Raw genomic sequence first — 21,007 nt, forward strand, 5'->3', positions numbered from 1 at the left:
TACAACCACGTACAGCAGTGTCAATAAATCCAAAGATACAGATGCAAAAGGGAATAATGAATCATTTGTTATTCAAATAAATCTATAAAAAATGATTTCAGTTTAAGTATTCATTGTCATTTCTACAATTGTTTGATAGATTTGTTATATATATATATATATATATATATATATATATATATATATATATATATATAATATCTTTTCTGTCTTGTGTTACATTTTCCCTTTATTTTATTCTCATTACAGCTGTTTTTTATGTGCTATATAAATATATATACAATTATCATACCTAGGGACCGCGTAACTGAACTCTGCATATTTTTCATTGATTAAGACCATAATTTTATGGTAAGGACTTTTACTACTTTTACTATTCTAGTCTTCTCTAGTGTAGTTGTATTTTAAACTAAGAATATAAAAGTACACATTTAGTAAAGTTTTATGTACTTAGAATACTTTCATATCTTTAGCTTGTAACACTTAATCACAATGTATTTAGGAAAACTATTTTAAAGTATCCTTGCCTTGTCTTTTTTGTGTAAGTAGTAAATCAAGCCTCCTCCAAATCCAACAAATACAATATTGCGTCCACATTTACTTCATAGTAATAATGATGTTTTTAAACTGTTTATTGCCACTTTAAATTGTACTTTTATACACTAAAAACCGGGATGGAAGTGAATAACTAATAACCTTACAATTAATCTATGTTAAGTTGTACAAAAGTTCAGTATTTTTGACTAGTTGTAAACTCAAAACTGTATTCGTCTTTTTCCACAGTAGAAACTTAAAGATTGGACAGAAAAAATATGGAAACCAAGTGTGTGAGACACTGCATGCTGCAAAAGACAGTGAAACTGGGAAAGGAAACATAAAGCGAACAGAAGCAGGACTGAGGATGTGTCAGAGCAACTTGTGAACTGAAACAGAGCCGAATGCACCAGACAACCGTTTCTTACGTTGTCCTCGGTGGAGGCCAAATCTACTTTCACTTTTGGGGGCCCCAGAGGGGGCGATGGGATTGTTCTCCCACCCACCACAGACACTACCCCATTGCAGTCAACAGAGCTGTGCTTGATCCCATTGGACGGACGTAGTGGATGTGCCAAGAAGCTGCACTGGCTTATACTGCTGCTGCGGCGATCGCACCTCTGGGTAACAAACAAAGAGCTCCTGCGACTCAGGTTGTCCTCAAAAACGCTGTTCTCGTCGTCTGCAAATTCATTTTCTGAGCAGATGTCCGGAGCTTGGCTTCGGAAACTGAAAATGCTGGTCCTGCTGTTCCGTCTGGAGGAGAACAGGGGTCCACGAAAACTCAGAAAGGACTAAGAGAGAAAGATATTCTTCAGTGGCTACTCTGGATACACGGTGATCATGAAAAGGAAAGAAAGGAGGATTTCTGCCATGAGATGAAGAAAAACTACATGATGATGATGATGATGATGATGAGGGTCATTGTCATGAGCATTGTAAGGAAATTTAAACTCTGAGCATAGCAAGAATGGATGATGATTATGAAGAAGAAGAAGAAGAAGAAGAAGAGATGGTGGTCATAATGATGAACGTTTTAAGGAAAGGAAAATAGCAAAATTAAAAATGCATCTTGATGATTACTGACAATGACGAGAGTTGACAAGGTGGAAGAAGAAGATGATGATGATGATGTCACTGAAAGAGGTTTTCCATGACGCTCAATTGCAGATCATAAAAATAATAAATTGTTCACTTACTTTATATAAAATTAGCGAAGTTAGTTCATGTAGAGCAAAATAAAACAATCCGCTCTGCCAAAGGCTGCAGTGACTTTCCAAACAAGATAATTACTTTATCAATACTTTCTAATCTCCTGCATGTCATTGAACATAAACTGGACAAAGACCAGATTATCTTGCTTTTTGACACACACTGTGCCTGGGTTATTTTTAGGGCCTGAGCCTGAAGGTACTTCAGGCTCAGGCCCTATTATGTTTGCTCGTGCATTTTATAACTACTATCAAATGTGGAAAGACAAAGACAGGGAGAGCAGCACTAGGAACCCCCCCCCCCCCACACACACACACAGAAGGGTACAATGTAACAATGACAACAGGAGAGACATTGATCAAATCAGAGCGTAAAGGAGGAACTGAGGAGGTGGTGGATTTCCAGACAGCATGGAGAGGAAGCAACAGCAGGAGGCAGAGTGAAGCAGTTTAAATAGGAGGCTTTGAATGTTATTCACCATCAGAGTTCATGACAGACAGCTAACGGCCAGCTGAAGGGACTGGGGTGCAAGCACTCGACTTCGCAGGCCTGTCTGAATTAACACTATGCTCCGATTGATACATTATTTTACAACCAAAAATGTCGGACGTAGTAAAAAAACAACTAATCTTCGGCATCACTACTGGGCTGCGACCTTAAAAATTATACGACTGAAAGGTAAAAATGATGATTATAAAATGTGAAGCATGAAGGGACACAGTAAGCTCAGGGGTCGTACTGAAGAACTGCAGCAAACCTGATGCACAGACGAGCACTTCATGTCGTAGTTGAGTAAATTTGCCTCCACTGAGAAGTGACATCGAGACTTCTTTATACTGTCCTGAGACTCAGACTTTGGTAACTTCTCATCAGTCCCTTTTCCTCCGTCCTCCTTTCTTTTTCTCCGTCTGTTGCGTCTCTCTTTGGCACTTTTGGAGCTCAGCTTGGAGAGGTCCGAGGAGCTCTCAGTGCCTCTGAATTTGTCACTGGCGTCCCCGCTCTCTGCCGCAGCTGCTGCCTACACCAGGTAAGAGGAAAGTGTCAATAGATACTCTTCATATAGTCAATAGTTTGTATTTATTAGAATAATATTCATGAAATCCATTTATTCCCTCCCAAAAATGTAAACTCAACCAAACTCAAGGTTAAAAAAAAGAAGCATTTTTTTTTGTCATTTAAAACCGATCTGCCCCAAAACTTCATGGCTTCTTCCTTCGCTTGCCAAGTTTGGTGAAATACCGCATTGAGGTTTTCGCCTCAGCCAGCCAACAAAAACGCCACTTCCTTGATGGAGGAAATGATTGCAGCCCCTGTTCCAAATCATTGCGTCCCACCTGAGCTTCCTCCTGCTGCCGTTTGAGTTGATCCATCATGGCCTGAAACTCCTCCTTCTTCTCTTCAGCCTCCTTGATGGTGGCCTGGCTCTGCTCCTCATACGCCATCGCCACTACAGCCAGGATCAGGTTGATCAGGTAGAAGGAACCGAGGAATATCACCAGCACAAAAAAGATCATGTAGAGTTTCCCTGACACCCGCAACGTCTGTGAGGAACACAAGCGAATGATTACGATGATGATTCTGATAAATGTTATATTGTGAAACCCAGCCGAAGTTACACTTCATTTAATCAGCTTCATCCATCAGTTTGATTCTCTGTGAAGGATAATGTTGAAATTAACTCCACTGAGTGGTTTTTTCCAAACACTGCGCATTTACTTGTAAATTCAGATGTACAATGCTTCAAGCTGTTAGTGTCACACTGCCGTCAGTCGTCAGTGGGTCTGTTGACTTTTTGTTCATCATCGATTGCCTTCAAGAAATTGCACTTACAAAAGTGTGTTCTATTTTACTTTTAATGATGAAACGTGCTTTTTGTTATATTGGTCTTGAAAAGTTAATCACAATGAATGGTGAGGTAAAAGAGAGCTCGTGGAGAAACTGTACTGAAAGGAGCGCCGTTGTACTAATATTTGCTTTCCTTGCTGAGATTTCAATGTGAAGCAGTTGACTGTTAATTGAGCATGCATTCTTTTTTTTGGTGAAAAAAACCCCACTGCGCCTCATCTTTGTTCCAACAGGCACCTGCACATTGATGAGAGGTTTGTTTGAACAGGGTGCTCTAAGTTTTTTTGGAATATCAATATTGTAATGTGAGAATGCTCTGACTGAGCCCACACCTGCTTTCGTATGGAGAGAAACACACAGTACAAATACGACAGCTCATCCAACCTATTAGGTCAAGTATTCCATCAACCTGCCACCAAACGCTGTTTTCACAGAGAAGGTATTGTGTGTGTGTGTGTGTGTGTGTGTGTGTGTGTATCACTAACTCCATCTTCACAGGCCAATTCTTTTTTCAGTGTAGTGGGCAGATACAGTACTTTTGCTATAGCAACAAGATTGGATGTCTATGAGCGTGTTGTTTCATAACTAATATATGAATACAGATAAAACTGAACCCAACAAAAATCTATGTTTTTGCAATGAATCTGACACAAATCTACCTCAAAATGTAGGAATATTACTGATTATGACACTTGAACATGTTGGTACGTAAACTATGTACCTGCTGGTAGAGCTTTTCCCAATAATCCTGTGTCATCAGTCTAAACAGAGAGAGGAAGGCCCAACCGAAGGAGTCAAAGCTGGTGTAACCATAGTTAGGATTCCTTCCAACTTTGATGCAGGAGAACCCCTCAGGACACTGCCTGCAACAAACAGAGGGTCTGTGAAGCCCAGGTGGAATCTCACGTCTCCCTATTTACACATGCAAGAATTACAATATATTCATTCTATTTTGTAATCTGTACTTTCAGGAATCAATTTACCCAGCGTCACTGGCATTTCCACAAAGCAATGGATCCCCTCCGTCTAGGGGGATATAATAGTTATCTAGAGGAGGAGAAGAAGAAGAATCCAGATTTCACTGTGTTGCTGCCATACAGTAAACAATCCCTCTGTCAGTTTTTGTTGTCACTGAAACTTTTCATTTTACACCGAATGCACTGAATCTGCACAGCTGTCGTCTGCAGCACCCAAAAGTGAGTAGAATCATTCATTTATGGCTGCAAACCAATGGAATCATAGGACTCCAAATTTAAGTCCCTTTGATGCATTTGATGCAAATGCGAAGGAGACGGCATGAAAACAGAGAGATGGTGCAGTATTTCTGAGCCACTCACATAATAATGCTGAGGACTGCAGTTCAAATTACAGGCAATGAATATTACAATTAATAATTCTAATTATAATTCTCTGTGTTATTTGTAAAATGTAAGAACTTCATCTTGAGCCTCCGTCAGATTTGGACAGCAATGAAGAAATTCATGTTGTCAAAGCTAGCCAACTTGTCATGGTACCTCAATAACTTTTAATAAAAAAAAAAATATTGTAAAAAAAGAGAAAAAAAAAAAAAAACTATCAAGGATGGTCCTGGTGTCTGTGTTGTGATATATGTACTGTAACCTGAGATACTCGCCAGAATTGAGAGAGTAGCTCGTCCAGTTGAAGACTTCCTCTCCTACTGGTTGGTATGTTCCATTCATGTAGGTGGAATTAGATGATGTACCATTACTGGTGGAATTAACATGTATTGGCATCAGTACACACTTTTGCTTTAAATGGCCCATAAACAGTTGCAGGCCAATGAGAGCAAAGACGCTCAAGCAGAAAACAGTGAGGATCATCACGTCAGAGAGCTTCTTCACTGACTGGAACAACGCACCCACGATGGTCTTCAGGCCTGCAAACACAATATCACTGTTACGCTCTTGGACAAGACACAAACATCCCTGCAAATCATGCAACATAACGCCACTGAGATCTGAATTCTCTTCAATATCATCTAAAGAAGAAGAAAGGATGTGCTTTGTCAATCAAAACTATCCTTGCAGTTCGTCAAAAGTAGCGATGAGGTACGTGGAAATAGGAGGCAAATGTGAAATCACGCATGTTTGTGATTCATCAAAGAAGAGCAGGCAGCAACATAGCAAATAAAACCTGCTCTGAATCATCAGATAAAGACAGGCAGACATGAGCGAACAGGAAACATTACAGTTTAACTAACATGCTTCCATTTTTGTACCTGGGATAACAGAAATAGCTTTGAACGCTCTCAGCACGCGGAATGTGCGAAGAGCTGAGAAACTACCCAGGCCGAAAAAATCAGTGACATACCTGCAGGGAAACAGAGAATTATTGAGTCAGACAAAGCTAATAATAGATAAGAATATATCAAATATATATATATATATATATTCTGGTATATACACAGCGGTTACACATTAATTCATCAATGATAGATTTTTGAATGAAACAAATACATTTTTTTGCAACAAGGATCATTTAGAGCTGAACAATAAAATGTATCACCAAACATCGTGAGTGTTAGTGCACTGAGCAGTAACTTCATATATCTTAGTAACTAGAGTTCAATACCGTTTTTGGGGGGGCTTTTGCTGGTGCCAACATTGAGGAGTAAAAAAATTCTAAAGCTGATTTGAAAAGAAGTTTTATTTTGCAACGATCCCACAAACGTAGCAATTTAAAACATTCAAAATGTAGAAAGGATGGAGGATATTTTACGTAGTAAAAATAAAATGTATTGTCCAAATCAACAACAGTACACTCAAATAATCAATTTCACTGGGAATCTATTAATTGTAAATTACTACGAGCATCTTTTACTGAATCATATTGTGTTAAGAATAACGTTTTCGTAACAGCAAATATTGGACAACAGATGTTAGCTTTATCTATGAGAGGCCGAGATAAAGAAAAAGAGAGACAAATGTTTTTTCTTGCCCACTGCAGTTACAAAAGCACCATTATGGAGTAAAGGTACAGACTGATAAAGCGTTCTTTTATCGACTGGAAGTACTTACGCCATGACGATGACAGAGAAATCCAGCCAGTTCCAGGGATCTCTTAGAAAAGTGAACTTCCCAATGCAGAACCCTCGAGCGAGAATCTTCACCACGGACTCAGCTGTGTAGATTGCAGTAAATGTGTATCTGATGGAGATCAAATGTTGTTGTTACTCTGACAGGTTGCATCACTACGCATGTACGCGGTTGAAAGTGTGATACAACGAAGTACTCACTCTACATTCTTGGCCCAGTCAGGCTGTTGACTCAGTGTCATAAATCCACAGTTGGTGAGGATCGTGCACATGATCACCATGCTGAACAATTTGCAAGCAGTTGTCAAGGACGACGCTTATGTCAGAGTGGAATCTTATACATGAGATAATATATATATTATCTCATGTATGAAAAGCACACCTGAGACAAATCACCCCTTCCTAATATTGACAGACAGCAGATATGAGGAAAACTATTGCACAACAAAAATATGAAGATTATGAGGAAACATAATGTGTGCGTTTTTCAGTATAAACAAAATATCAATATCATATACAGTTGATTTTATACTGCAAATATCGGCCACACCATTTGTGAAGTATTGGCTTATGAGACATCGTCAAAAAAATCCAATGTCGTATCGTTTTCCATTTTATTTGAGATTAGAAATAACAAAAATACGCTACACGCGGGAAAAACCAACTGACAGGGTGAGATGCCGAACCAGACAACACACACAAGACCATAAAATATTCTAAAAACAGAAGGAAAATGGCACGGTTAGATTACGTTTGACAAAATACTGTGAACTCGTTTGTGTGTGTGTTTATCTGATTTTGTGGGGAGAAGAGAAAGAAGAGGGAAAAGAGGAGGAAGACGGGTATTGAGGAAAGAAGAAGAAGAAGAGGAACAAACAGGGGGAAAGTACTGCAAGTCAGACTGACATCTTGATGAAAAAGGATATGAGTGAACCAAAATCTTAATTGATATTCTTCTAAGAGGGTTGAAGGGGCTCAGGAGGTACAAGGCAGGACCGGCGTTGAAGCGGAAGATGAACTTTCCTTTGTTTAACACTATGAAAGTCTAAGAGAGAAAAGAAACATGAATAAAAGGTGATTTTTTTTCCTCTTGGAACATCTTATTCAGTGACAATTCCCATGGTCACTACCAGGGCTGGGTGTGAAACGTTGATGCTTTTATCGCATCAAACAAGACCTTATCATTCAAAACCAGATTTGAAGGAGAAAAGTTTATTCTTTTATGTTGTAAAACCACATTAAGAAATTAGTGGAAAAATGTCAACTTGCTAAAACATACAAATTAAACTACTTTTGGCAAATTGGTCGATATTTTCATTTTATGGAACTGTTTTGAGTGTGTGAAAATGACAAAGAGCGAGATTTCCAACTAACCAGTACTTAAGGTAATTGGTAAATGTACTTGTATGAAAACGAGCCCTTGTTACTACTTGTTATCTAGAATTCAAATTTAGGTAAACAACATTGTCAAGACATACCAACAATTCAGTGTACCAGTCCTCCAATCACCTCAGGGAAAACTCAACTACACCTCATGTGCATACCAATCAAACACGGGTAAAAAAAAAAGAAAAGAAAAACTCTTTTCCAAAGAAGATCCAACCAAAGTGTAGATTGAATCTAGATTCTTGGCTCAAAGTCTAAACTCAGCACCCGTACCTTCTGATTACGGTAGTAGGGATCCAGGTCCTCCACCGGTACTGACACCAGTCCCGCGGGAACGTCCCCATACAAGAGGGGGAGTGATTTTCCTGCCTCCAGGTCACTGCTGGGCTTAAGCTCAGCATTGTCATTGCGCTTTCTCTTCTCTCCCTTTGGTTTCTTAGCTTTTTCTTCGGCGATGCGTGACTCGATGGCCGAGAGGGACTCAGTACTAAAAGGGCGGAAGCTGTCTGGTCCTGGTGGTACAAGCAGCTGTGCCATCTTTTCATCCTGCACCTTCAGAGTAAACAGCTAGCCTCCAACATGAGAAAGGCCTGCAGGGAAAAGGGTTGTATTAGGTGGGCCATAACTCAGGGTTCAATATGCATGGGAACTGCACTTTCTTTTTGGTTCCACAGGGAAACAGTACTAGATTGTGCGTATCTGCAAATGTGTACACACGGATGGCTCATTGGCTTCACCCTCACTGAGAAAGTACGGTGAGGAGTACAGGAACAATGGTGACCACGAATGACAAACCAAATGCAGTAGTGACTATTGCTATGCTACTTCATTCCATTCCAACTTATGCTGGAGGTATTTTTTTTATCTCCAACATGTACAAGTCAAATCCAAACAGGGGCCCAAAAACTGCAATACACACTGAGCCCTGGGCCTAATGAACTACTGCGCCTCTTATGGCGATATGTGGTATTTTTGAGTGTCAAAATAAAGCAACAGCTGTACCATGCCATGAATTAGTACCATGACTCATTCATTCAACGATTATTTATTGTTTTGCATTGACCTTTAAAGACAGATTTATAAAGCACATTGCTCTAAATGAGACAGGGGGAGGTGGGTGTGGTTCGGTTATCTGGTCAGAGACCATCATCTCAGGAAGTAGCAGGCTATAATGAGCCAAGAGACATCACACACACACACACGCAGACTTTTCTGCCGGCGGTGGTAAAATTAGACTTAATTATCTTCTGGGCTGTAGATAAAATGAAGATTTGACATGACAATGATCAATTCCAGCCAGGTGAGGCTCCAGCCCTGAGCACGATGAAGAGATTCATCCTGCCTGTCTGACTGGTGTGATGTGTTAGAGAGACCAGCGCAGTATTAAATATGAATGCGCTACAGACTGCAGTACTTCTCTCTGGGAGCCCTGCTGCTGCTGCTGCTGCTAGTGCTGCTGAGAGCTTTTGCCTGATCTCCATATATCAGTGTAACACAATACTTCCACACTTTGCGCTGCAAAGCAAGAAATCAATCACAAACACACTGGTCAATCAACTGCCCACAGCACTGCGTGTGATGTATTCACAACAGCAAAGGAAGGCTTGACAACTCCAAAAAAAGAAGAAAAAAAACCCCTGAAAGATTTAGGAGAACAATACAGACACAGTCAAAGAGCAATTAGATTATAGTACGGAACAAGACCTTCTATATAAATACTTTAAAGATCATAAAGAAACCGCAAATGGTCAACAACATTATGTTTGTCCCCTCATGACGGTCCGTCTGTATATCAGACTTCAGACGACCAAATCCTATTTTGCTGCTCGTACATCCCTCAGATTTGTTGTTTCATTACAGTGTGACCAGCACATGGAATCTCTTTTCAATTGGTCTTCTTCATACATGATTCTAAAGCACAGGTCTGCAACGCATCCTCAGTCTTCATAATCAGATATTTCATTGTATGTGTTTACATGGAGTGAGGCAAAGCACCCTAATTAACATCAGGATGGAATACAAGATGTAAACGCGCTGCAGAAAGACGTGTACAAAAAAAAGCGTAATAAATTCCACAAAGAAAAGAAAAATACAGCAGTCCTTAATGCAGAGGTCGCAAGTTGAGCTCTCAGTGGATACAGAGATGGAAAATAGTGTGTGTGTGTGGGGGGGCGGTCGGTCCTGAGTGGAGGGACAGTGAGGCGTCAGACCACATAAGTGTTGGAGGCGACACAAAAGCTGAGAGGCTCTTTGATAACTAGTCGGGGTTTGAAACAAATGGCCCAACTTACGAAAACTAAAGACAATGTATGAAATGTTGGCCACTGTTAATAACGCCCATATGATGGTATTCTAAATAATCCAGCACTGGTAACTCTGCGGTTCACACTTCTTTTTCTACATCATTAAAGTTGTCTTTGAAATGTCACTCCTTTTCTACAAAAGAGACGAAACACATTCTAAACCAGTTTAAACAGGAATGGGACGGAGAGTATTGTCATCATTTTGGTCAGATATTCAATAGCTGTCCTGACGTTGTTAGAGTGAATGGTTTTGGCCATGACAATCACCCAGTGAGATGCAACAAAAACCAACACTGTTGGGAATTTTGACCATCAGCCTGACGCTGTTTGTGACGTCAGCCTGAAACCCCTGCAGCTCTGTGTCTCCTCGTTATCGCCTGCTCGCCGATTCGCCGGCTTCTGCCTGACAAAAACCTCCATGCTGACTTCTGTGCGACATTTTGACACGTGTGATGTGTTTGTGGTAGTTGCTGTTCTGAAACTGGACACATTTAAGAAAATGGTGTAAAAGGACACAAGAACAAACAATACAAAGCTTTTAAGGAAGGAGCTACGAGCGAACGCAGCCTGGGAACGGCTCATTGATACATGTTAGACAGCGACACAGGTGTGGATTTTCACTCTTGTCCCATCCCACTCCCACTAAAATATTCCTGTCCCGTCCCAATCGAATCCAAAAAAACAACTACTTCAGTCTCCAAAACAAATGAAATTGATCATTTTTATACATATTGAATGTGTACTTTACGGTCACTCAAGGTCAACTCAGGGGGTTCAGTAAGACGCAGCAGGTGACGCATTTTTAGTTACACCTGTCGGGGAACAAACCACAATCAAGCTCACACAACAACAACCTACTTTCAAACAGCTGATTTTAGCTGGTAGGAGTTAACCAGGGCAGCAGTTTTCTACTCACGGGAAGGAGAAAGATGTGTTAAAGACCAATTGTTGGCTCAAATATCATTTTAAATTAATCATTTGAATTAATTTTTCAATAAAAAGGAGAATAAGGATGTGGGGGGAAAAAAACACATTCCTTTGATTGTTGCAGGCATGAAATTATTGCGATGACATAAGATAGAATTTCAAACTCGTTCACTCTTAAGAGTTCACGTACTAAAACACAGTTGACCTCATTCTGAAGCGTCTGTCTGTATATCTCTTTGGGATTTTGTCACAATTCCAAGTTAAAATCAGTACACAAAACCAAAAACAGCCCATACATGTGAAAAATCCCGCTATCTGCACCACACCGATGCACCACATTCTCAATGTTAAATATACGTTGTTTTCTTTTACTTCTAAAAGCAGTAATATCCAGTATTGTACCTCGGAGGGGGAGAGGACTTCAAGAAACTCCAGAGGAAATAAACAAATGAGGTCCAACACTGATTTGGGAAAAAAAAAATAAAAATAAAAAATAGGAGGGAACTGGGATTGGTCGTTCAGCCTGCAAGGTCAACGTGCAGTGAGGAGGTATGCGCCGTGCATCACTCGTCGGCTCACAACTCATTACAAACAACTTGAGATATGAGCTGCCGCTTTGAAGCTTCAAATAGACCCACTTCAGTTTATCCGCAACCTGTTGGCGGCATGGACCTTAAACGGATACATTTGATACCCGCAACGTTCGCTGAAGCAGGAGTTCATCACCGATCACATCAGCTATCTGACTCGCTAACGCCTGCATTAGCGTAGTGGCTAAGTCCATCAGCTAGTCTCTCACCATGTCTGATGAAGGGAATAAAACCACTTTCAAATGATCGCTTTTCTCCTTCACCCTCATCCACCTCAGATTTCTTCTTGGTGATTAGAAGTTTTACTGATTTCAGGCCTTCAAATAAAATCAGTGGCACAAGTGTCGTTTGCAGCGACTGTCGATGTCAACAAAGGGCAAAAACGCCTTTGACAACGACAGGCTTTGAAAAGCTACAATTCAATTAAGTACAATTAAATTACCATTATTTTATGTTTTATCACATTCAGTCATCCGTATTTTCTGTTTTAAAAGTCTGATCGTTTTAGTCTGTTCTTAATCAAAGAAAACCACTTTAGGTTCAGTGGGTGCAATCTGTTGATGTCTAGATTTAGTCAATAAATACTGCTGACATTCTACATCTGGTTTTGATTCAAAACGGCCGACATCTGATTTTGGATGAAAACTGTTGACGTCACAATTTAGTGAGTGGAAGCAGTTGGGGTTTTAGTTTAATCAAAAACTGCCCAGGTTTAGTTTTAGTCGATAAAAACTGACCTTGATTTCTCTGTGGTGGACATTAATCCGACTTTATGACTTTTTTAGGCTGCTGATTTTAATTCATTTCAAGTCTTTTGACTGGCAAGCAGGTTAGTTTAAATCCCATTTCTTGTTTTAGACTAGTGAAAGTCATAAAAGATTGTTAAAAAAAAAACTGGTAGTGGATGAACATCTTGAGTGGAGTTTAGTTAAAGTGAAGGTCATGAATATCGTGCTCACAAACAGACTCAAGCCAGGCACGATGGGCCGCGTGTGGCCTGAGCTCTCCGAGTATTTTGAGAATCACCCAGTTACATGAATGATGGAGGTAAACATCTTAGAGAGAACTCAAAGAGTGTGTTTGAAGGTGAGTGCGTTCGTGTGTGTGTGTGTCTGTGCGCGTGCATGCGTGCGTGCGTCAGTCAATCAGTCCGCTGGTCTGTGTGAGCTGGCCTGTGCAGGGAGAGTTCAGGACTATTCAGAAGCAGCCCTCCATCCCACACATCTCACTTTGTCTTCAAATCTCTACATCGACTCGCACACAGGCCTCAAACGTAGCCGCACACCTGACAGATTAAAGAATAATTATTGATCTCGTTGAGATGAATTCTTTAGTAGAACTGAAACTACTTGTCCCTCCATCATTAAATCATGCCTGTGGAGTGATCAGTATCTGGGAGCTCCTCTGGGGCCGAGACACTTAAATGCAACTCATGCTGGCTGCTGCCTCTTAGACTACAGGATCAGATCTCTCAGGGCGTTGGCAAAAAAAAAAAAGAAAAAAAGAAAAGCAGATGATGAAGAGACGTCAAATATCTGTGACAGATTTGTGTTTATCGCACAAACTTGTAGGTTACAGTCCTCCTAGGAAGCAAACAGAACTACTGCTAATTGACAGCAATCTAATAACGATGTTGACAGTCACACAAACAGGAAGTGTGGGATCATAATTGCTGCCATGTCCATTAACTACTGCAATAAAGCTCATGGTTTGCAATCTAGTCTGCCTCGATAGGAAGAGGAAAAGGCTCGATACAGTAATTCATTCAACATTCAAATCATAAAAAGGTGACCTTAAAAAACTCGTGAAACAACTTGAATCATAGATAGATAGATAGATAGATAGATAGATGGATATATAGATGGATAGATGATAGATAGATAGAAAGAAATTCTCAGTTAATTTTATATAACACTACAGAAAAAAACAGTGACAAAAACACAACTTTAATAGATTTCCTTCAACTCACCATTAGGTTTCCATCCTTGACAGGTGGTCGATGCTGGAGAAAATGCCGTCAAAGACCTTCAACGAGTGGGAAATGTTGGGGTTTTGTTTGTTTGTTAGTTTAACATAAAGAAATATGTCCGTGTGTTTTCTTCGCGCAGACTTGGTAAGTTCCACGAACTAAAACAGGACCACAAAAAAAAAAAAAAAAAGCCCAACAACCTGGGAGCGTGTGAGAGTGTTTCATCCGCCCTCCGTGCGGCAGAGTCAGAGAACTGGACTGGTGAGCTTCCGGATATGATCCTGCACGGTACCAAGAGAGGGCAGAGACACCGGGGTGGCTGCTCGGACAGTGTTGTGATGAACCATCGTGCGTAATTTACGGGAATATAGATGTTTGACGCCTAATGAGTATTAGAAGTCGAAATCCAACCACAACTTTGAATCAGATAATAGTTTGTGTACGCGTGCGCATGTACATGTGTGCGCGCGCGCGTTTATGTGTGTGTGTGTGTGATAGAGAGAGAGAGAGAGAGAGAGAGAGAGAGAGAGAGAGAGAGGAGGTCAGAAGGGCAAAGAGTTTTTCAGTGACCAGTAAGATGGTAAGCAATTGAACTCATATGAACCCTGACCATCCGCCATGGAGGAGAAAAAACCCCACAATAAATGCATCAAGCCGCTGCACTGAAGACATGAAGTAGTGTTTATATTCTTTAATGCAAAAGCGGTGTGGGAACCGCTCAACGGGGATTTTCCTCCTGAGTCTGCTGCCACCTAGTGGTCACAGGGGGCGGAGTGTGACGACTCACTTTCAATGATGGTAAACGAAAGAAATGCCGGGCTAGGAAGTACAAGGTCACATAATAATAATAATAATAATAATAATAATAATAATAATAATAATAATAATAATAATAATAATAACAATAATAATAATGTCAATTAAACTTTAAGTCAGAATTAGAAATGCTCTATTAATCCCTGAAGGAAATTCTTTGTGTTGCATTTGCTCCCATTCATGTCAAGATAATATATAAATATGCTTAAAGAAATAATAATAGATATGAAAATGATATGTACGTTTTACAATTTAAAATGTCATTTTACTCACATAGATCAGTGGTTATACAAAGTTTAAAAGACTTTTGAGAAAATATTTTGAAAAAGTCACCAGCAAAATGTTTTCTTTGCACATGAGAGTTTGGTAGTTTGACTGAATATCAGTTGGACTGTTTTAAACCTGTGGATATTGTGTAGAGTAAATGGTATGATATGAATAATATAAAAACAACATACAGAAGGCCTGTGTTATGTGACTTCAAACCCTGGAATAACACAAATTGAAAAATAATTAAGATTGTTGTGTTTTTTCTTTAAAAAATATCAAACTCAAACAACTTGTACCATACTCTGCAGCTTATATATTAGTACAAAAACATGTCTGTATGCACCCAGAAAAACAAAAATGTACCTCTGTTTTGAATTCATAACAGAAAATTCACAAGTTCTCATAATTCTCATCATGGGAAACACCCGTTTCATACTCAAGCTTTCATTGTATAGCTTGAATATTTTCCCTGATTGAACAGTCTGAATGAATAGTCCTTATTGTTATTCAGCTTAAAAAAAAATCCCTCAAAATAATCCTTTAATTCCAAATTTCCTTGCATGTGTCCACACATATCTGGTCAAAGGCCAACGAACAGGCTCATTAATCAGTTCAAGTAATCTGACATCCTGTCCGACTCAAAATTATAAAGTTTATTATCACTGCTGATTCCTATAAGTAACACTTGCAGTTTCCCTCTGTGCACACAACCTGCTGAGGGGCGCTGTTGCGATGTTTTGACAGAGTTTATATGAGTTGAGTTCAAAAGGCTGAGTTTACAGCGAGTTTGTCTCTGGGGAGTCGTGGATGCAAGAGAAAGAACAGCAGGGACCAGCAGATGCTCACGATGGCTCAGCAGGTAGGTCAACATGAGTTTTACACTACACGAGCGTAGAGATTTTGTTTTAATGCACTGCCTATTTTTCTTACTTTCCAGTCAGGCACTGATCAAGAAACCAACTTAATACCTTCAGAAAAAGTTGCAGGGGCTTCAAGACATTCAATGATATGTGCATCTTTTAATTTTATCAACTCCATCATAGGATCTGGAGTCATAGGTAAGATTAAATACTCACCTCATCATTCAAATTCAAATTCTTGCAGTTGACTAGATGGTAAAACTGCGGTTTTCCTGAGTGCTGCTCTGACTGTTGTACGGGGCAAATGCAGCAGCCTTCATTCCATTCAGGTCCTGCTGTGGTTTAAACCCTCTAATCATATGACTAGCGCCTGGTGACCCCCATCCTCCCCTTTAACTCTTTCGCCCTCTAAAACCTCCTGAGTCATGCCTGTATTCCCCCCCCCCCCCCCCCCCCACAAAAAAACCCCAAACCACAGAGATGCTTTAAGCTAAAAATACATGACACTGTGAGAAGCATGTGGAAAATAATAGTATGCCCCCTTGGGCTTAAAGGAATTAAAACTGAATTATTACACCGCAAAACAAGAATCCTCAGTCAGTCAAGACAGAAACTATTTTAAGCCCTGCAGGCATCCTGCTGGCCACCTTTCATATTTGGTTAAATGTCGGTCAGGTGGCAGTGCCAACATCTGTTTGAGGTAGAATACTGACAGTTTATGTTAATTTTTTCTCCCTTTGGCTTTAAATTTTATGATCTAAAACCGGATTTTTCCAGACATCATGAAGTTAATGTATACGGACTGTGACATTTTAAGGTCTTTTGATGCTGATATTTGTTAGTTTTCGGTCCAGCATTAGAGCCTGGCATCAAACTAACGTCTGTAAATCTGGTTTCCAGTTTCAACTGAAATCTTTTGGTTAAATTTAACATTTCAGCATGTCTACAGAGTTTACCATAAATTATTCATGCAACTAAAACACTCTGATATGTCTGAAAAACCGACATGTCTCAACCATGAGATACTTTTATGTTCTGTAACTGCCTTCATGTTTTTTTTTTTTAATTTATCTTTCATCTTATTAATCTTATTTGAAAGAAGGAAACAAGAGCCAGCTGGTTAATATTGATATCTGTCTTTCAACTCTAGGTTTACCCTACGCGTTGAACCAGGCGGGGCTCCCCTTTGGGCTTCTGCTTTTGATAGTTGTTGCCTTCATCACCGGTGAGTAGAATCTAAGCATCACCATGGAAACACAGTTTTACACAGATTTACAGTAATATTTTGCTTCTATTTCATGGCAGACTACACAATCATCTTACTAATCAAAGGAGGAAACCTGTCTGGCACAAACAGCTATCAATCCCTGGTCCAAAGCACTTTTGGTTTTCCCGGATTCCTGATTTTATCTGGACTGCAGTTTCTTTATCCTTTTATTGGTACGTTGTTTGCAAGCACCCCCCCCCCCGCCCACAAAAGTTCCCATTCATCAATTGTATTATTGTGTTATGATTATCTAATCCTACTTTCTTGTTTTGCCTCTTCAGCTATGATTAGCTACAACATCACGACGGGTGACACACTGACCAAAGTATTTCAGAGAATTCCTGGAAGTACGGCTGCTCACACTCCTCAGGATATTCAAAAAACAATTTGTCAGATCGGAGTTACTTCCTGAAGGAATACACACGAGCTTCTACATTTTTGTTGTGCAATTTGTTTGCAGTCGGACCAGAAAACATCCTGGCAGAGCGTCACTTTGTTATCTCACTATCAACCGTCTTATTCACGCTGCCTCTCTCACTTTATCGAAACATCGAGAAACTTGGGAAGGTTAGTCTGTTTATGACGTAGCTCCCTGTCTCGTGTGGTGGTTTTTGTAAGACACGCCCGTGTGCTCCCAGGTGTCCTTCCTGTCTATGGTGCTGACGCTCATCATCCTCATCATTATCATCATCCGAGCAGCGACCCTTGGACCAGAAATGTATGAACGAATGTATAATCCGCTCTAATCCTAAATGCTTTAGGAGTAAGGTAGTGATGTCATGACTGAATATCTCTCTCTAGCCCCCCGACAGACAACGCCTGGGTGTTTGCCAAGAGGGATGCAATTCAAGCGTTGGGTGTCATGTCTTTTGGTGAGTTGCTCTGCTGGATCCTTTGGTTTTGAGACACTTACTTCCAGTTTTTGCAGGCGATCAAACAAATTACATTCTAGTAACTTCCTCACATGGTAGAGGTCCATTTCCTGCAGAAATGAAGAATCGTGAGACAAGAGTCAAAATTATCAGATTAAAGTCATCATTTTGAGATAACTCACAAAAGGACTGCAGAAATAAAAAGTTGCAGTTAAAAGATAAAATGCCATAATTACGGAATACAATTTTAAGATGATAAAATACGAGTTACAAAAACGCTATCAGGATTATTTATCACAAAATGTCAACAATTTATGAATTGTCACGTCATAGCTCATGATTTTGAATTTTATATCAGAAATACTGATTTTTAGGTAACAATAATGATAACTTCAACTTGATATGTCTTATATTATGTCTTATTCTTATAACTATGAATTTCCATGACTTCATTTTGACTTTTTCCTCAAAATTTTGGGAGATCATTTTTCATTTCACACAGTTATTAATTTGACCTCATCACAGAGCTGAAGTCCACTCGTTACCTGTTCAGCACAAGAATGAATTGAATTGGAGACGATGTGCTCTGTAGATGTGTCCCCCGTCAGACGCTTCATGTCCTGATCCATCAGCTCACCTAGAAAGAGGAGAGCTGGAGTGTCTCACCTCCATCAAGACCTTTATGAATACAGTGGAGAGAATGATGACCTTAAATCAAGAGTGTCGATTTGAATAGCGAACAGAGCTGCAGAATAATGCAGAAATCTTATGCACACTGCAGGGGAAATACAAAGCTTCTTAATAAAGGTAGGCATGGTTAGGAGTGATTCTTTAAACTATGATCAGATCACTTCTGCACTGAGGAAAAAAAGACCCCATTCAAAATAGGCACAAAGCTATGAGGCATGTAAACAGGGGTCACCTGAGGTCTATCAACCCCCCAGGCTCCAGTTCTTGTTTATTCACTATTGAAAAGAGGGTTAGTCGAGAGGCAGGGTTCACCCTGGACAGGTCACCAGTCCATCTCAGGACCAACACATAGAGACAGACAACCATTCACACTCACAGTCACACCTACGGTCAATTTAGAGTATCAATCAGCCTCGTCCCCTCTTGATGTCTTTGGACTGTGGGAGGAAGCTGGAGTACCAGAGAGAACCCACACAGGAACAGGGAGAACATGGAGACTCCACACAGAAAGATCCTATACCTGAGCCGGGACTCAAACCTGGAACCTTCTTGCTGTGAGGCGACAGTGCTGACCACTGCACCACTGTGCACAACATTATATTGGTCAATGAGCTCTTTTGTTTGATCCTTTTCTGATTATTTTTTTCCAGCCTTTATATGCCACCACAACAGCTTTCTGATCTACAGCTCGCTGGAACAGCCCACCCTGACTAACTGGTCTCGAGTGACCCACATCTCCGTAGGCTCCGGATTAATAATCAGTGCTGTTTTTGCTGTTGCTGGCTATACCACATTTACTGGCTACACACAAGGTAAACCAACAAAAATATACTGAGACAGGTAACAGCTTCTTAAAATAGAATCTCGTGTCTCCTCTTTTTTTTTTAGGAGACATATTTGAGAACTACTGCAGAAATGACAATCTGGCAACTTTTGGTCGCTTCTGTTTTGGACTCTGCATAATTACCACGTTCCCACTGGAGTGTTTTGTTACAAGAGAGGTCAGTATTATTCACACGTGTAGCACTGTATTTGTAATGTGTCTGCATGTGTGAGGAGGAATGGTATTCTGAGGGTCTGACCTTTTTAACAAAAAGATTTACACTTTTGCTCTTTATGTAATAGAGGCACTGGTGTCTGGTAAAAGGGCCGTTGCTAGGAGGCGTGCTTTTAAGAGGGATACTTGTGCACCACTAGCTCACTTTCTACCCTCTCTGTTTGACAAAATGTGCACGTTTGGCCTCTTGAAGACCAGGACACAAATGTACCTTTGAGTGTACCTACAATTACAGAAGTGTTCTTGTCTCATACCTTAATTTCCTCCTCATGCCTTTTAATCTCTCAAATTGAAGATGAGAGTATGCGTGAATTCAAATACGTCTCCTTTTCTCCCCAGGTGGTGTCTAACGTCATTTACAGCAGAGAGCTCTCAAGAGTCGAACATGTGGTCGTAACCACGCTCATAGTAGCAGTTTGCACGGCTATATCTTTGGCCTATGACTGTCTGGGAGTTGTTTTGGAGTTGAATGTAAGTTAAATCTACTCAGCCAGAGTGTTTTTTGTTTTGTTTTTTTGCTCCTGTTCACATTGTTTGACCTTAATCTCTCCACCACCCAGGGTGTTCTGAGCGCCACACCTCTGATCTTCATCCTTCCATCTGCCTGCTTTCTCAAACTCTCCTCCGGCCGTTGGTTTCAGGTAGAAAACCTGATACCGGCCGTTCTGATACTACTTGGCATATTTGTGATGGTGACTGGTTTGACTATGACTGGCCTCTACCCTCAAGACTGTTCCCACGGTGTAGAGATGTCCTACTGTCCAGATGCTAATGCCTCTAGCACTGTACCGCCAGTATGAAAAGAACGAACTGTCTTCAAACAGAAAAACATTCACATCTGTAATAATGTTTGGTTTCAGGGATGTTACAATATGATGAAATTTAACTGAGAAATAGCAGCGTTTTCATCATTTTTTTTTTTTAATTTGGTGCTGAAAAAACTGAAAACTCATCAAACACCTTTGGGATTACTTGAAAGCTGATTTAGTGGCCCGGGTTCATCACCCAACACAAGCGCCCATTCACATCGGAGCAAATGTCAGCAGAAAGGCTCCAAAACTCCGTGGAAAAATGCCTGGAGGCTGATATAGCAGCACGTTTGCACATGTATTTAGAATCAGATTATCATACATGTAAACTTAGAATCCCTGTTTCTTTCTTGCTTTTTTTTGTTTTGTTTTGTTTGCATGGAAAATGTCTATGTAGAATAGACGTGTAGTGTCTTAAACCAACCACAAGATGTCACTGTAGACACACAAAGCATTTATTAAAAGGCATTCAATACAACAAAGCAGATGTTTTGTCAGTGACGTTTTTCACTTTGAATTAGTGGATTTTCTTGTATTTTCTACAT

The 21,007-nt window shown here is 40.2% G+C and overlaps 2 protein-coding genes across 3 annotated transcripts in view; one reads left to right on the forward strand and one right to left on the reverse strand.

The window, feature by feature from the left end:
- The window catches only part of scn1laa (sodium channel, voltage-gated, type I-like, alpha), a 195,010-nt gene that overhangs the window by 11,542 nt on the left and 162,461 nt on the right, over positions 1-21,007 (reverse strand). The window contains exons 6-18 of one of the 2 annotated variants that reach the window (XM_086220102.1): positions 18,452-18,584; positions 17,948-18,016; positions 8,306-8,622; positions 7,573-7,691; positions 6,848-6,937; positions 6,630-6,758; positions 5,831-5,922; positions 5,225-5,488; positions 4,575-4,638; positions 4,313-4,454; positions 3,081-3,287; positions 2,504-2,764; positions 963-1,328 (exon numbers count right to left, since the gene is read on the reverse strand). In XM_086220102.1, the coding sequence (XP_086076228.1) occupies positions 963-1,328; positions 2,504-2,764; positions 3,081-3,287; positions 4,313-4,454; positions 4,575-4,638; positions 5,225-5,488; positions 5,831-5,922; positions 6,630-6,758; positions 6,848-6,937; positions 7,573-7,691; positions 8,306-8,569 (1,998 nt within the window). In that variant the 5' untranslated portion in view covers positions 8,570-8,622; positions 17,948-18,016; positions 18,452-18,584. Of the gene's footprint in view, positions 1-962; positions 1,329-2,503; positions 2,765-3,080; positions 3,288-4,312; positions 4,455-4,574; positions 4,639-5,224; positions 5,489-5,830; positions 5,923-6,629; positions 6,759-6,847; positions 6,938-7,572; positions 7,692-8,305; positions 8,623-17,947; positions 18,017-18,451; positions 18,585-21,007 lie in introns of those variants that run through there. The other variant, XM_086220101.1, reaches the window with a different exon arrangement.
- slc38a11 (solute carrier family 38 member 11) lies at positions 15,566-20,900 on the forward strand. Its single transcript, XM_086220111.1, has 12 exons — positions 15,566-15,766; positions 15,845-15,965; positions 16,918-16,992; positions 17,073-17,207; positions 17,316-17,381; positions 17,495-17,601; positions 17,673-17,752; positions 17,836-17,906; positions 19,247-19,408; positions 19,485-19,597; positions 19,993-20,124; positions 20,214-20,900. The coding sequence occupies exons 1-12, from the start codon at positions 15,746-15,748 to the stop codon at positions 20,451-20,453; spliced, it is 1,323 nt and encodes a 440-aa protein (XP_086076237.1). The 5' UTR covers positions 15,566-15,745; the 3' UTR covers positions 20,454-20,900.

Source organism: Aulostomus chinensis, chromosome 12 (assembly GCF_037954235.1).
Source record: "Aulostomus chinensis isolate RoL2024-O1b breed Wild chromosome 12, RoL_Achi_v1.0, whole genome shotgun sequence".
Taxonomy (NCBI): Eukaryota; Metazoa; Chordata; class Actinopteri; order Syngnathiformes; family Aulostomidae; genus Aulostomus; species Aulostomus chinensis.